The sequence below is a fragment of the Aquarana catesbeiana genome, linkage group LG04 (assembly GCF_042186555.1).
Source record: "Aquarana catesbeiana isolate 2022-GZ linkage group LG04, ASM4218655v1, whole genome shotgun sequence".
NCBI lineage: Eukaryota > Metazoa > Chordata > Amphibia > Anura > Ranidae > Aquarana > Aquarana catesbeiana.
This window is the reverse complement of record NC_133327.1, coordinates 623,303,495-623,319,265: the sequence shown is the minus strand read 5'-3', so window position 1 is coordinate 623,319,265 and position 15,771 is coordinate 623,303,495. Positions and strand designations below refer to the sequence as shown.

At 42.6% G+C, this 15,771-nt stretch overlaps 1 protein-coding gene across 1 annotated transcript in view; it reads left to right on the top strand.

The window, feature by feature from the left end:
* DNAH14 (dynein axonemal heavy chain 14) overlaps positions 1-15,771 on the top strand; it is a 415,539-nt gene that overhangs the window by 177,925 nt on the left and 221,843 nt on the right. Inside the window, 3 exon segments of the mRNA XM_073628322.1 lie at positions 4,300-4,531; positions 4,624-4,677; positions 13,658-13,803. Coding sequence (XP_073484423.1) covers positions 4,300-4,531; positions 4,624-4,677; positions 13,658-13,803 — 432 coding nt within the window.

Sequence of the window (15,771 nt, the reverse complement as noted above, 5' to 3'; positions counted from 1 at the left end):
AATTCTGTTGCTTCTCCTGAGTACGGGGATACCACATGTGTGGGACTTTTTGGGAGCCTAGCCGCGCACGGGACCCCGAAAACCAAGCACCGCCTTCAGGCTTTCTAAGGCCGTAAATTTTTGATTTCACTCTTCACTGCCTATCACAGTTTCGGAGGCCATGGAATGCCCAGGTGGCACAAACCCCCCCCCAAATGACCCAATTTTGGAAAGTAGACACCCCAAGCTATTTGCTGAGAGGTATAGTGAGTATTTTGCAGACCTCACTTTTTGTCAAAAGGTTTTGAAAATTGAAAAAAGAAAAAAAAAAAAAATTTTTTCTGGTCTTTCTTCATTTTCAAAAACAAATGAGAGCTGCAAAATACTCACCATGCCTCTCAGCAAATAGCTTAGGGTGTCTACTTTCCAAAATGGGGTCATTTGGGGGGGGGTTGTGCCATCTTGGCATTTTATGGCCTTCAAAACTGTGATAGGTTGTGAGGAGTGAAATCAAAAATGTGTGCCCTTAGAAATCCTGAAGGTGGTGCTGGGTTTTCGGGGCCCCGTACGCGGCTAGGCTCCCAAAAAGTGCCACACATGTGGTATCCCCGTACTCAGGAGAAGCAGCTGAATGTATTTTGGGGTGCAATTCCACATATGCCCATGGCCTATGTGAGCAATATATCATTTAGTGACAACTTTTTGTAAATTTTTTTTTTTTTTTTGTCATTATTCAATCACTTGGGACAAAAAAAATAAATATTCAATGGGCTCAACATGCCTCTCAGCAATTTCCTTGGGGTGTCTACTTTCCAAAATGGGGTCATTTGGGGGGGGGTTTGTACTGCCCTGCCATTTTAGCACCTCAAGAAATGACATAGGCAGTCATAAACTAAAAGCTGTGTAAATTCCAGAAAATGTACCCTAGTTTGTAGACGCTATAACTTTTGCGCAAACCAATAAATATACGTTTGGTAAAAAAAATGTCAATAAAGACATGTGGCCGAATACATTTTGGCCTAAATGTATGACTAAAATTTAGTTTATTGGATTTTTTTTATAACAAAAAGTAGAAAATATCATTTTTTTTCAAAATTTTCAGTTTTTTTCCGTTTATAGCGCAAAAAATAAAAACGGCAGAGGTGATCAAATACCATCAAAAGAAAGCTCTATTTGTGGGAAGAAAAGGACGCAAATTTCGTTTGGGTAGAGCATTGCATGACCGCGCAATTAGCAGTTAAAGCGACGCAGTGCCGAATTGTAAAAAGTGCTCTGGTCAGGAAGGGGGTAAATCCTTCCGGGGCTGAAGTGGTTATACGCCGATACTTCAATTTTAAGTGCCTCGGGGGGGGGGGGGGGGGGGATGAGCGCCGTCAGATTACATACAGTGAGAATCTCCTGTTTACTTGGCGGCCTCTGTAATAGGAAGTCCTGTCTCCTGAGCCGCCGTTGGACCACTGCTCTGTCTATCATAGCAGATTCTCACTGTTTGTAATCTGTCGGCGCTCGTCCCTTTTAGGCTGCAGATGGGCATCGATCAAGCTGCACTGATGGCAATGTTGAGGCTGCTGCATTGAAGGCAGTAGTGAGGCTGCTGCATTGATGGCAATTGTGAGGCTGCTGCATTGATGGCAATGGTGAGGCTGCTGCATTGATGGCACTTGTGAGGCTGCATTTATGTGGACTGATGAGGCTGCATTGATGGCACTTGTGAGGCTGCATTGATGTGGACTGATGAGGCTGCATTGATGTGGACTGATGAGGCTGCATTGATGCCACTTGTGAGGCTGCAGATGGGCAATGATCAGGCTGCATTGATGGCAATGGTGAGGCTGCAGATGGGCACTGACCCTTATTTTGCTTCAAAGTTCCTTATTTAAAATGTAAGTTTTTTTTCCTGAAACCTCCCTCTTAAAATGAATGTGCGTGTTATACGCCTGTGCACGTTATACGGCGATGAATACGGTAGTTAAAATACAGTTATGTGAATTGCCCTGCCCATATGAACCCAACTTATTTGTACCATTTTTATTTTGCTTGTGTTTATGTGGATAAACGCTTAGGCTCCATGCACACTGCTCTTAAAAGCCACTGCTTCTACAGGAGTTTTGCGTTCTGCCTGTAGATGCAACTCAATGTTATCCTATGTGTCCATGCACATTAGGATGATTACAGGCATATTTTGGGCTCAACATTTAGAGGCAGGAAAAAAAAACCCTTCTGGTTTGTGTTTCTGATTTGAGCTTACTGGCAGAAAAAATGTAAAACTCTCCTAAACTCGTATAAACTTTGTACAAAAAACGTTCTATATGAGCGTTTTTTTCTGCAAAGTGAACTGGAGTTTTTTTAAGCCCAATGTGCATGGAGCCTAATGCCGCGTACACACGGTCGGATTTTCTGACGGAAAATGTTCGATGGGAGCTTGTTGCTGGAAAGTTCGACCGTGTGTAGGCTCCATCGGACATTTCCGTCGGAATTTCTGACAAACAAAATTTGAGATCTGGATCTCAAATTTTCCAACAACAAAATCCATTGTCGTAAATTCCAATCGTGTGTACACAATTCCGACGGACGAATTTCCACGCATGCTCGGAATCAAGCAGAAGAGCCGCAGTGGCTATTGAACTTCATTTTTCTCAGCTGGTCGTACGTGTTGTACGTCACCGCGTCCTTGACGTTCTGAATTTCCGACAAGATTTGTGTGACCGTGTGTATGCAAGACAAGTTTGAGCCAACATCCGTTGGAAAAAAAACATGGATTTTGTTGTCGGTATGTGCGATCGTGTGTACGCGGCATTAAGCTCCATGCACACTGGGCTTTAAAAAAGTCTGTTCTCTTGGGAGTAAAAAACGATCATATAGAGCATTTTTTGTACAAAGTCTAGATGAGTTTAGAAGAGTTTTTTCTGCCAGTGAGCGCCAATCAGAAAGGCGAACCAGAAATGTTGGTATCCACCCTCTAACAGAAAGTCAGATCACAGCAGCAAAAAAAAAAAAAAAAAAAGAAGAGATTTGGAGGAGCCCGACAGCAATAGTAGGAACATTTTGGAGTTAAGAATAAAAACTTGATTTTTTTTTTTAAACCAGAGTTTAGTGTCAGTTTATGGAGGAATGGGTTACCTTCATTGCATACCTACTCTCAAGTTATTCATTTCTATATGAAATATGCCCCAAGATGCAAGCTCTGGCAGGCTGGCGTTAGGTACTGCACTTTACAGAGGGGCCTTGGCACAGCAATGCAAAAAAAAGCAACTGTTGTTTATACTTTTAGGGCCCTTTCACACGGCAACCCGCTCAGATCCGCCGGTCCGTTTTTCAGGCAGATCCGAGGGGGCCATCCATTGACTCCTATAGGGAGACGGATGTCAGCGGAGATGTGTCTGCTGACACCTGTCTGCCATCCAATCCGCTAAAATCAGACGTATGGCGATACGTTCGCCATCCGTCTTGGCGAATCGGATGAGATCTGATGAAAATGGACATGCTGTCCATTTTCATCCGATCTCTCCATAGGAATCAGCGGCACTCTGACAGGCCCCTCCCTGCTCAGTGAGCAGAGACGGGCCTGTCATCCGCCGGCTCAGCGGAGATCAACGGAGCGATCTCCTGCTGAGCTGGCGGAAACGGCTGAGCGGATCCGCTCATGTGAAAGAGGCCTTATACATTCAACCAGCACTTAGAAAATGTCAATTGTCCTTAAAAGTTTTACAAAATGTTCTCACAGTGATCTTCACTGTTTTGAAGACCACCTTTGTTTTTTTTTGTTTTGTTTGCTATAGAGCTTTTGTATTGTATTCCTATGGGAATTGTCATGATTCAGGCACCCCTGCCAGACAGCACAGCCTATTCAGTTACCTGACTTTTATCTACTGCAGCTAAGTCATACAGCTTGGTCACTAGTTGACTATAAAGAAGAAGAAGCTCACTTGTGAAATAATCGCTGAGCTCTCTTCCTTTGTAAGAAAGCTTCCAGTGTTAGACTGAGAACACTGTGAAATGTAGTAGAAGCTGAGTGGCTCAGAATGCTGCACATTCCTTGTCCAGTCTAACAGGAGTCTACAGGAGGCTAATATAAAGATAGACTATGGTACAATTTAAAGATGCTTTACAGATTTATAATGAATACATAACTTTATTAAACTGGGCTACTTTCTGGTATCAAGGCCTTTTTTTATCTGCTTTATGGTATGCAGAGCAGAACGGAGGTCAATAAGGACATTTAACAGAGATGGGAGCTTACTGTAGAAGAATTAAACCCCAGTTAGGGTTTCTGCAATTTTTACTGCATATCACTTGCTATCACCTCGGTTTTCTTTTCAGGCAACTACGATATGAGTGGAATGACCAGAATAACTCATGCTATGTAGTGCAGGGCAGTGCCTCCTTTATCTATGGCTATGAGTATTTGGGCTGCTCTTCACGCCTTGTTATAACACCTCTCACTGATCGTTGTTGGCTGACCCTGACTGGAGCTCTGGACTTGCATCTTGGAGGGTCCCCAGCAGGGCCAGCTGGGACTGGAAAAACAGAAACCGTCAAGGATCTGGCCAAAGTAAGTCACTGTTTGAAACGGCAAACATTTCTTTATGTCTTTCTGCTGATAAGAAATTATTGTTGTTCATATTGTTTTATTTTTATTAACAGGCATTAGGAAAACAGTGTGTGGTGTTTAATTGTTCGGAAGGCCTGGACTACAAGGTATGTTTAGTAAATGGCTTTTATGGTTTACCTGAAGATTTAACCCTTTCGCCCTGAATAGCATAACAGTTAAAAAACAATGGTAATAATTTCAGCACATTCAGGCTTATTGAGCATAAATGCAAATTTGCAGATCAAGTTTACCTTTAGAAAATATAATCTGACACTGCACACAGTATTTGCAGCCCTGAAGCCTGTATCCATCATAATGCTCCCAATGGCAAGTGGCAAGTGACCACATTTCCTAATGAGAATAACTTCTGAGCCTTCTCTTCCATCCTGGAAGAAAGAAGAGGTTCTTATTGATCAGCATGGTCACATGGCTGTGCTTACCAATGAGCATTATGATGCTAACAGGGTCCAGGGGTGCTAGTGCAGTGTACAGTGCAAGGGTCATCTTTTTTAAAAGTAAACTTTTGGTTTCCCTTTAAGAATGTCTGATGACGGAGAGTAGGAGGGTTGGGCTGACCAGGGCCTTGATTAGTTTTGGTACTTTTGCAATTTTTGAAAACAACTTGGCATTAAATGAAACTGTCTTTAGGTTAACAGTTCAAAAATTGTCGAAAGCAAAAAGGGTTAAGGCGGGCATTGCAAGTGCTCAAATCTAGTAGAATCTAAAGCAGCCTTTTTCAACCTTACTACCTTGGAGCAGGCCTTGAAATATTTTTCAGGTCTAAGGGAACCCCCGTTTAAAATAATTATATATACATAATTATATCTACAGTTTATGCTACATTAGCGTGTTCATTTGTAGCTATTAGCTCTGAGGATGGGGCCTTGTCTTCCGAAACACGTCAGATTCTAACTGCAGATAGTATCCACCATGCTGGAGTTGTGATTTCATGGGCTTTTATATCTTCTCATGTTTGTGAGTATTTTTTTGGCTTTTTAATAAATTGAATATGGTGTTGAAGGTAATGCACTAGGCGTTTGCTCCCTCCTTTCTCTTCTTTGCCAGTTGTAGCTATGTTAATAAATAAAAGAAAAAAGATCTATTATACTTGACACCCAAAGTGGATAATTTTTTGAGCAATTTAAAGAGTAATAATGAAAAAACAAAGAAAATTAATGGGCAGAATAGATACACAGATATTGAAAATTATCACCTCACACTGGTGATCATTTTAGGATTCTTGCATTTGGGTCGGTAGAAAGGGGCCCTCCTACATTGACAGGCAGATGACAAGGGCCTGCTTCAATTGGTAGTCAGTGGGAAAAGGGCCGCCTTATATGGGTGGTTAGTGTATTGCCCCTTTATATTGGTGGTCAGTGGGAACATGCCCCCTTATACAGTGGGGAAAATAATTATTTGATCCCCTGCAGATTTTGTAAGTTTGCCCACTTACAAAGAAATAATGGGCCTATAATTTGTATCATAGGTGTATTTTAAATGATAGACAGAATATCAACCATAAATCTAGGAAAAAAAACATGATGCAAATGGTATATATTGAGTTGCAGTTCAGTGAGTAAAATAAGTATTTGATCCCCTACCAACCAAAAATAATTCTGGCTTCCACAGACTGGCTACAGTATGTGCTCATGTGGTACACAAATTAGTCCTGTCAATTTAAGAAGGTACTCCTAATGACAACTCGTTAGGTGTATAAAAGACACCTGTCCACAGAAGCACTTTCTTCCATTCAAACCCACTATCATGGGCAAGACCAAAGAGCTGCCAAAGGATGTTAGGAATAAGATTGTAGACCTGCACAAGGCTGGAATGGGCTACAAGACCACCAGCAAGAAGCTTGGTAAGAAGGAGACAACTGTTTGAGCGATTATTCGCAAATGGAAGAATTACAAAATAACCATCAATCGCCCTCAGTCTGGAGCTTCATGCAAGGTTTCACCTCTTGGGGTAAGGGTGATCATGAGAAAAGTGAGAGATCAGCCCAGAACTACATGGGAGGAGCTTGTGAATGATCTCAAGGCAGTTGGGGCCACAGCCACCAAACAAACCATTGGTAACACAATACGCTGCCATGAATTGATATCTCCTGCAGTGCCTGCAAGGTCCCCCTCCTCAAGAAGGCACATGTACAGGCCCATCTGAAGTTTGCCAATGAACATCTAAATGATTCAGAGAAGGATTGGGAGAAAGTGCTGTGGTCAGATGAGAACAAAATTTAGCTCTTCGACTCACTGGGTTTGGAGGAAGAAAAATGCTGACTATGACCCTAAGATCATCATCCCTACTGTCAAGCACGGGGGTGGAAACAATATGCTTTGGGGCTGTCTTTCTACTAAAAGTACAGGCAGAGTTTGCCGCATTTAGGAGCCAGTGGATAGGGCCATGTATTGTAAAATCTTGGAGAGAGAACATTCTTCCCTCAGCCAGAACACTGAAGATGGGTCATGGATGAGTCTGCCAGCATGACAATGACCCAAAACGTACCACCAAGGCAACAAAGGAGTGACTCAAGAAGAAGCACATTAAGGCCATGGAGTGGCCTAGCCAGTCTCCAGACCTTAACCCTACAGAAAATTTTTGTATGGAGCTGAAGTTTCGAGTTGCCAAACGACAGCCAAGAAACATTAAGGATTTAGAGAAGATCTGTAAAGAAGATTGAACGGAAATCCCTCCTGAGATGTGTGCACACCTGGTAACCAACTACAAGAAACGTCTTACCTCTGTGCTTGCCAACAAGGGGTTCTCCACCAAGCACTAAGTTATGTTTTGCTTCGGGATCGAATACTTATTTTACCAACTGAACTGCAACTCAATTTATAACATTTGTGTCGTTTTTTTTTTCTGGGTTTTTGGTTGATATTCTGGGGTTGCTTTACTAAAGGCAAATAGACTTTGCAAAGTGCAGTTGCTCCAGAGCTTAGTAAATGCGGTAAGGCTTCACTTTGCAAAGGATATCCAATCACGTGCAAGGAAAATAAAAAAAAAATGAATTTTTGCTTGCACATGATTGGAAGATGGAAGTCATCAGAGCTTCTGCTCATTTACTAAGCTATGGAGCAGCTGCACTTGCAGAGGGCAACTGCACTTTGCAAACTGCAAAGTCTATTTGCTTTTAGTAAATCAACCCCTCTGTCTCTCATTTAAAATACACCTATGATAAAAATTATAGACCCGTCATTTCTTTGTAAGTGGGCAAACTAACAAAATCTGCAGGGGATCAAATAATAATTTTTTCCACTGTATAGATAGTCAGTTGAGAAGGACTCCCTTACATTGGTGGTCAGTGGAAAAATGCATCCTTACATTGGTGGTTAGTGTAGTGCCCCCTTACATTTTTGAACAGAAAGAATGACCTCTTTAAACACATTTAAAAATATTATTGGTGGAAGTGGTTACTAATCTACCTGAAAGAAGAAAGGATTCTACCTTGGTCCCATGCTGATGCTTCTACTGAGTGATGTATGTCCTTGAACTACAGGTGATACTCGAAAAATTTGAATATCATGCAAACGTTAATTTATTTCACTAATGCAACTTAAAAGGTGAAACTAATATATGAGATAGACTCATTACATGCAAAGCAAGATGATTCAAGCAGTGATTTGTGATAATTGTGATGATTATGGCTTACAGCTCATGAAAACCCCAAATCCACAATCTCAAAAAATTATAATATTACATGCAATCAATAAAAAAGGATTGTCCCCCTTTCTGTGGCGGGCCGGGCCAACTTGATCAAAATGGTATGGCTGCCTCAGCTGTTATACCTGCTCCACAACTCCCCAGTGTGGATCGGGTAGAAGTGGTTTCGAAAAATCCAATCCCTTTTTAGGGAACTAATCTGGAAAAAAGGGCAGGCCAGGATAGGCCTACAAAAACTGCAGTGCCCTGTCACGGAGGGGGGACTGGGGGTCCCCCACCCGTTTACTTATTTCCTGGCAGCCCAGCTGCAACAACTTGGGGGATGCGCCATCGATGGAGGGGGAAGCAAGAGCGCCCAGGTTATCCTACAGGGAAGCCCACATAGTTCATTAGTTGAAGCACTGGAGGCAGATTCATTACAAGGAGAGATTCCGACACTTAAAATGATCACCAGGGTTTGGCAGACTGTCAAGCGAATAATGGGGTACAAGGGAATCTCAGAATACTCACCAATCTGGAACAACAAGAACTTGCAGGAACTACTATCTGTTGACAGGAACAAGCTTTGGGAGAGGAATGGGATATGTCGGTTGATACAGATATACGAAGGGGACACTCTGAAACCCTTCGAGGAACTGAGGCACGAGCACGGGCTGCCAAACCGAGTATTCTACAGCTATTTACAGATTAGACACGCCTTGGGAAAACAGTTTGGAAGGCAACCCCCCACATGGTGTAAGATCCCACTACTACAAACAATAGTTAAATCAGAGACCTCCAAGGGGTTAATCACAGAGATATATACTCAGCTAATAAAGAAAATAAACACGCAGGTGGGCTCTTCCGGGGGTAGGGACAGGTGGGTGGCTGATGTGGGGGAGATAACGGACACACAGTGGAAAAGGGCTCTGGAACTTGGACCAGAGGTGTCGGTCTCTCCCTCACAAAAGGCCTCCCATCTGATGCTGCTGCACAGATCCTACTATACACCAAAAAAGCTCTTTATGTTCGGTCGCCGAACTAATGACGAGTGCCCCAGATGCAGAAGAACAGGCGATTTGATCCATATGTTCTGGAGGTGCCCAAAACTAGTCAGGTACTGGCCCGAGATTCTAAAGAAAATAAACACCACGTTTAAAATTAACCTAGAGCTAGACCCTAAGACCTGTGTGCTGGGATATGTTACCAACAGACTGAGAGACAGCAGCACGGCGGTAGCGGTAGCAAGGTGCCTGTTCCAAGCTAGAAAACTAATTGCACAGTCTTGGCAATCTAGGACCCCCCCTACCCCGGAAGATTGGATAGGAACTGTCAACTCCACAGTGTGGAGCGAAAGAACATTCTACACTAGGTCTGGTAACTACAATAAGTTTGCGAGAATGTGGAACCTGTGGGTTCAAACAATGCCTTGCCCGTTATCAGTGCTATCCTAGTGCTGAGAATATCCGTCTCCCTACCAACGGGGAGAGGCTGAGCTAGGAGCAGTTTAGAGTCTAGAGCCGAGAGAGAATAATGTATGGAACCTATGTCGACCACCGGACGTGCCTTGGAATTATAGGGGTTTAACGGGGGGGGGGGGTTACAGGAGGGTGGGGGGGGTGGGTTCTTTAGAAAAGTATTAACACATAAATACGCATAGTAGTAATACGAGGGTATGCGGTCAATCGGTTTTGAGATACAAGACGTATGCAACGCACTTTGTAACGTGGCACCACTGCAACTACATATATACCGAAATGAATACTGCAATAATACTTATAGCTACAAAAAAGAAGGGAAAAGGAAAAAAAAAAAAAAAAAAGGGGGTAAACCTGAAAAGGCCATAATGATGTGACTGGATTAGAGACATATATGAACACTATTCTGAAAACAGTCTCTGGATAAAGTTAACTGATATGGCAAAAAAAAAATAAAAAAGGATTGTACACAGAAAAATATCGGACCTCTGAAAAGTATAAGCATGCATGGGTACTCAGTACTTGGTTTGGGCCCCTTTTGCAGCAATTACTGCCTCAATGTGGCGTGGCATGGAAGCTATCAGCCTGCGGCACTGTTGAGGTGTTATGGAAGACCAGGATGCTTCAATAGCAGCTTTCAGCTCTTCTGCATTGTTCGGTCTAATATTTCTCATCTTTCTCTTAGCAATGCCCCATAGATTCTCTATGGGGTTCAGGTCAGGTGAGTTTGCTGGCCAATCAAACATCCCATGGTCATTGAACCAGGTTTTGGTGCTTTTGGCAGTGTGGGCAGGTGCCAAGTCCTGCTGGAAAATGAAGTCAGCATCCCCATAGAGCTCGTCTGTGGAAGGAAGCATGAAGTGCTCCAAAATCTCCTGGTAGACGGGTGCGTTGACCCTGGACTTAATGAAGCACAGTGGCCCAACACCAGCAGATGACATGGCTCCCCAAATCAACACAGACTGTGGAAACTTCACACTGGACTTCAAGCATCTTGCAGTGTGTGCCTCTTCATTCTTCCTCCATACTCTGGGTCCTTGGATTCCAAATGAGATGCAAAATTTGCTCTCATCAGAAAAGAGGACTTTGGACCACTGAGCAACAGGCCAGGTCTGTTTTTCTTTAGCCCAGGTAAGACACTTCTGACATTGTTTGTTGTTCAGGAGTGGCTTGACAAGAGCAAAACGACATTTTAAGCCCATGTCCAGGATCCGTCTGTGTGTGGTGGCTCTTGATGCACTGACTCCAGCCTCAGTCCACTCCTTGTGAAAGTCTCCAACACTTTTGAATGGCCTTTTCCTGACAATCCTCTCCAGGCTGCGGTCATCCCTGCTGCTTGTGCACCTTTTTCTTCCACACTTTTCCCTTCCACATAACTTTCTAGCAATGTTCTTTAATACAGCACTTTCGGAACATCCCAATTTCCTTTGCAATTACCTTTTTGATGCTCTCCCTCCTTATGGAGGGTGTCAATGATGGTTTTCTGTACAACTGTCAGGTCAGCAGTCTTTCCCATGATTGTGATTCCTACTGAACCAGGTTGAGAGGCTGAGAGACCATTTAACCTCCCTGGCGGTATTCCCGAGTCTGGCTCGGGGTGGAATTTCAGGACCAAAAGCAGTAACCCTGAGCCAGACTCGGGATCGCATCGCAGGATCCATGTAGAGGTTACTTACCCTGTCCCCTGGATCCTACGATGTCTCCCCGCTGTGATCTGCGAGCCGCCGCGTCTCGCTCGATTCACAGTGCCGAGCTCCGTTCTTACAGATTACAGTACTGTATCAAAAAATTACACATCCCCTTTGTCCCTAGTGGTTTGTCCAGTGTCCTGCATGCAGTTTTATATTATAAATACTGTTCTTTCTGCCAGGAAAATGGAGATTGTCCATAGCAACCAAAAAATGTCCATTTACGTCAAAAGTGCTTTTAGACCAGCTAGAAAACAGCGATAATAAATTAGAATCACTCGCAGAATTGAGCGATAGTGATTTGTGGGGAAATCCATCATCAAACACTGAAAGTAATGACAGTGACAATTCTGCAACTGATCCAAATTTCAGTGTTTTTGATTTGATTAAATTATTGAATAATTTTTATTATTATTATATTATTATTTGTTATAATTATTTATAGTTATTTATTATATTATAATTTATGATTTCATTTTTCAAACTTTATCATACCCAGGATGTCTACTAGACTCTTGTTTGGACAGATTTAAGTGAGTTATTCCTAAGAATTACAGGTCTACAATATAAAACGCCAAATTTCCATGCAAAATAATCGTACTGCTTTCAAAAATCTGAAATAATCATACCGCCAGGGAGGTTAAAGGCTCAGGAACCCTTTGCAGGTGTTATGGCTTAATTAGCTGATTAGAGTGGGACACTTTGAGCCTAGATTATTGCACCTTTTCACAATATTCTAATTTTCTGAGAGTGTGGATTTGGGGTTTTCATGAGCTGTAAGCCATAATCATCACAATTATGACAAATCACAGCTTAAACTATCTTGCTTTGCATGTAATGAGTCTATCTCATATATTAGTTTCCGGACCTGGGAAAGGATCTCTCAATAATCGACTGGCAAAAGTCATTCCACTTCACCCACAAATCCTCAATCTCCTGCTATACCCAAGAGAAGAATTTTAAACTCTTATCTAGGTGGTACAGGGATCCTCAATCTCTCAATAAAATGTTCCTGTCCATACCTCCCTCATGCTGGAGATGCGGTTTAGAGGAGGGAAATTACCTCCACATCTGGTGGAATTGCACGGCCATACAGCCCCTCTGGTCTCGGGTCTTCACCATATACAGCAGTGTATATGATCGGCCAACTATACCATCCCCAGAGATAGCTCTATTATCGATGTTCCATAGCCCTGGCTCCATAGCCTCCCAGAAACGTACCCTGCTATGCTTCTTCCTTTCAGCCGACAGACAACTTATCCCCCTTTTCTGGAAGACCACTACCCCCCCCCCCCCTTATCCGCCTGGGTCTCGACAGTCACTGACATCATGCGTATGGAGGAAATGATAGCCCTAGACAATAACACCTTCGACAAATTTAAAACCCTCTGGCTTATCTGGATTGAATATTCTACCTCTGACTCCCTAAAGGCGATGTTGACACCTCATAGCTAATCCGGACTCACCCCCGGACCCTATCTCCCCAGCCTGTTGCGCAGGGGTCTGCTCAACCCCCCCTAACCTCCCTTCCTCTTTACTACACCTATCCCCTTCCTCCTCTCTCACTTTCTTTTTTTTTCTCTTCTTCCCCTCCTCTATTCCTATGTTTCATTGACTGCTACACAGATGTTTACTCCCCATTCTCTATAATTTATCATGCAATAAACCATGGTTCCAACCGCCATTTCTTGAAAAACGGGTACGCTTGCATTCCCTACTGGATTGCGCACTGACATGTATTAGATGTGGGTCTCACACTGTATTGCCTATTGTACGGAACATCTGATCATTACCCATGTACTGTTGTTTTATCTTGTAAAATGCAATAAAAACATATTTGACCCATATATTAGTTTCACCTTTTAAGTTGCATTAGTGAAATAAATGAACTTTTGCACGATATTCTAATTTTTCGAGTATCACCTGTATGTATGCACCATTAGTCAAAAAGGATATCAAATTTACACTGTTGAAATTACCCTTAGTACCCTCTGGAGGGACCCTAGAGTTCCAGGGAACCCTGAATGAGAAAGGCTGGAGAGAAAGGCTGGAGAGTACACTTTGGTTCAGGGTCTCTCCTGGCATACAAACAACATTTAGCTGCTAACAAAAAGTATGTGCAAGTACGTTTTGGTGCCTGACCCAATGCTGTTTGAAATTGATTTTAGATTCATTTATGGAGTTCAAAAGTTAGTTCCATGTTCCAAAGCCTTCTTTTTTGTAATATATACATATACAACAAAGCCAGATGGCTAGTAATCACCTATACTCTGTTATAGATGATGGGAAAATTCTTCTCAGGAATGGCTCAGTCTGGATCCTGGTGCTGCTTCGATGAATTTAACCGTATAGACGTGGAAGTTCTGTCCGTAATTGCCTCGCAGGTTCATGCCATCAAAATGGCAAAAGACAGTCAAGCCATAAGGTGAGCAATCATTATGTAGTACTCTGCCGCAAACCTAAATTAAAGGGGTTGTAAAAAAATGAATACACAATGCGAAGTTCTGACAGAAAGAAAAATTATTTGTTTGGCCTGTGATGGAGATTATTAACTTGCTCTTCTCAAGATCTACACACAGAATGAACAAGCTTCATGTAGTCTAGTCCTATATCAGTTTGTGGCTGCCTTCTGTAAAAAATCATGTCTGTCCACAGGCTGCAATGTCCTCTGCAGCCTCGCTCTTCTCCCTGGGACATTACAATATATTATTGCATGAGGAATAATAGGATGTGGCTAGTGTGGAGAGCAGTATAAATTATTTACAATGCTAAAACCGGTAAGTGAAACATACATCTCAGACCATCTTTTGCGCCTAAAGGGTGGTTGTGGGTCATAAGTACACATCCAGCTATCCTCATAGGTCTATGGACATGTTAGATTCCCCAGGTTATCATTGAAGATTAGAAACCATTTCATCCGGTTCAATTATTTATTTATGATTGGGATGCTAGGAATATTTACCACCAGGAATAATCACCATTTTAATTATAAAGGATATAAAGGAAAGCTGAATAGAAAAATGTGCATATAGTATAGTAGATCTTTAGAGTTTACACAATTCTGTACATTTGGTATAGTTTCTCTGGAAAGTTGATTCAAACCTTACTTAACACTATAGATTATCTTTGCCGAATCAGCAACATTTAGGGTGTGATCAGGCTTTTGCAGCAGGGACATGAGGTTGGGGGTTTTTCTCCTGTCAAGGCTGCAGGGAGCTGAGCCCATGTATGGGCACTTTACCCATAAGGAAAATTTTTCAGATGTGATTGGTAGAGGGATTGAGCCCTTGTAGGTAACTCTTCCCATTAATAAATTTGGGGAGGACAAGTAGGTGGAGAGACCCCAGAAAGACAAATGGATGCAGTGCCAGGACAATGTCATCCAGTGCACATAGCAAAGATGGCAAACTTCTTCCACCACCCCAGTAAGAGTCTCACGTACACATATAAACCGTAACACAATAATTAAGAAAAAAAATCATTAAAATCGTAAGGGATTGCTTAGTAACCAGCAACTATTGAGACAATGAACACTATGTTGAGAAGTATGCAATGTACAATATAGTGTATATAGTGCAGGTGTCTGTAAGGCAGGGGTCAGGAGTATGTCATATTAGGAATACATACCACAGAGTGCAGGGGTCAGGGGTGCATAATGCTCAGCGTGCAAGTGTCTGGGGTGTATAATGCAAAGAGTTCAAAGGTCAGGAGTATGTAACACACAGATTGCTAAAGTCAGTGCCAGGTTTAGGAGCATATAACACACAGAGAACAGGGGTCAGAAATATGTATGGAACAGGACTGTGTAATGCATAGTAGGGATCAGGAGTACAAAACAAAAAGATTGCAGCACAACCCCCGCCCTTAAAATCTCCCCTCCCAGCACAAATTCTCTCCCCCTTCTAACACAAATCTACTCCATCCCGACCCCCCTTTCAGTATAAATCTTCTTCCCTTACCAGCAGGAATTTTTCCCTTGACCCCAAATCTCCCTTCTAGTACAAATCCTCTTTCCCTCCAAATCCCCCAATCCACCCTCTCATTACAAATCCCTCAATTTTGCCTCCCAGCAAACATCCTCTTCCACCACCCCTCCTCCAAATCCCTGTAGCAGGAACAAACCCATTTTCCCTGTTTAACCCTCACTCTCCCCCCTTCTAGCACAAATGCCCCCTCCCGGTATAAATCCTCTTCTTCTCCCAGCACAACCCCCCCACCCCCCTTCTAGTACAAATCCTTGTGTCTTAAAGTGGAACTAAAGTCTAAAAAGAAAAAACTGAGTGCAGGCAGGTGCTTTATTAGAGCAGAGGCATGGAATATCTCTTCTACAATCAAATAAATAGACATGTGCATTTCGTTTTGTTCTGAATCGAAATTCGGACGAATTTTTCAT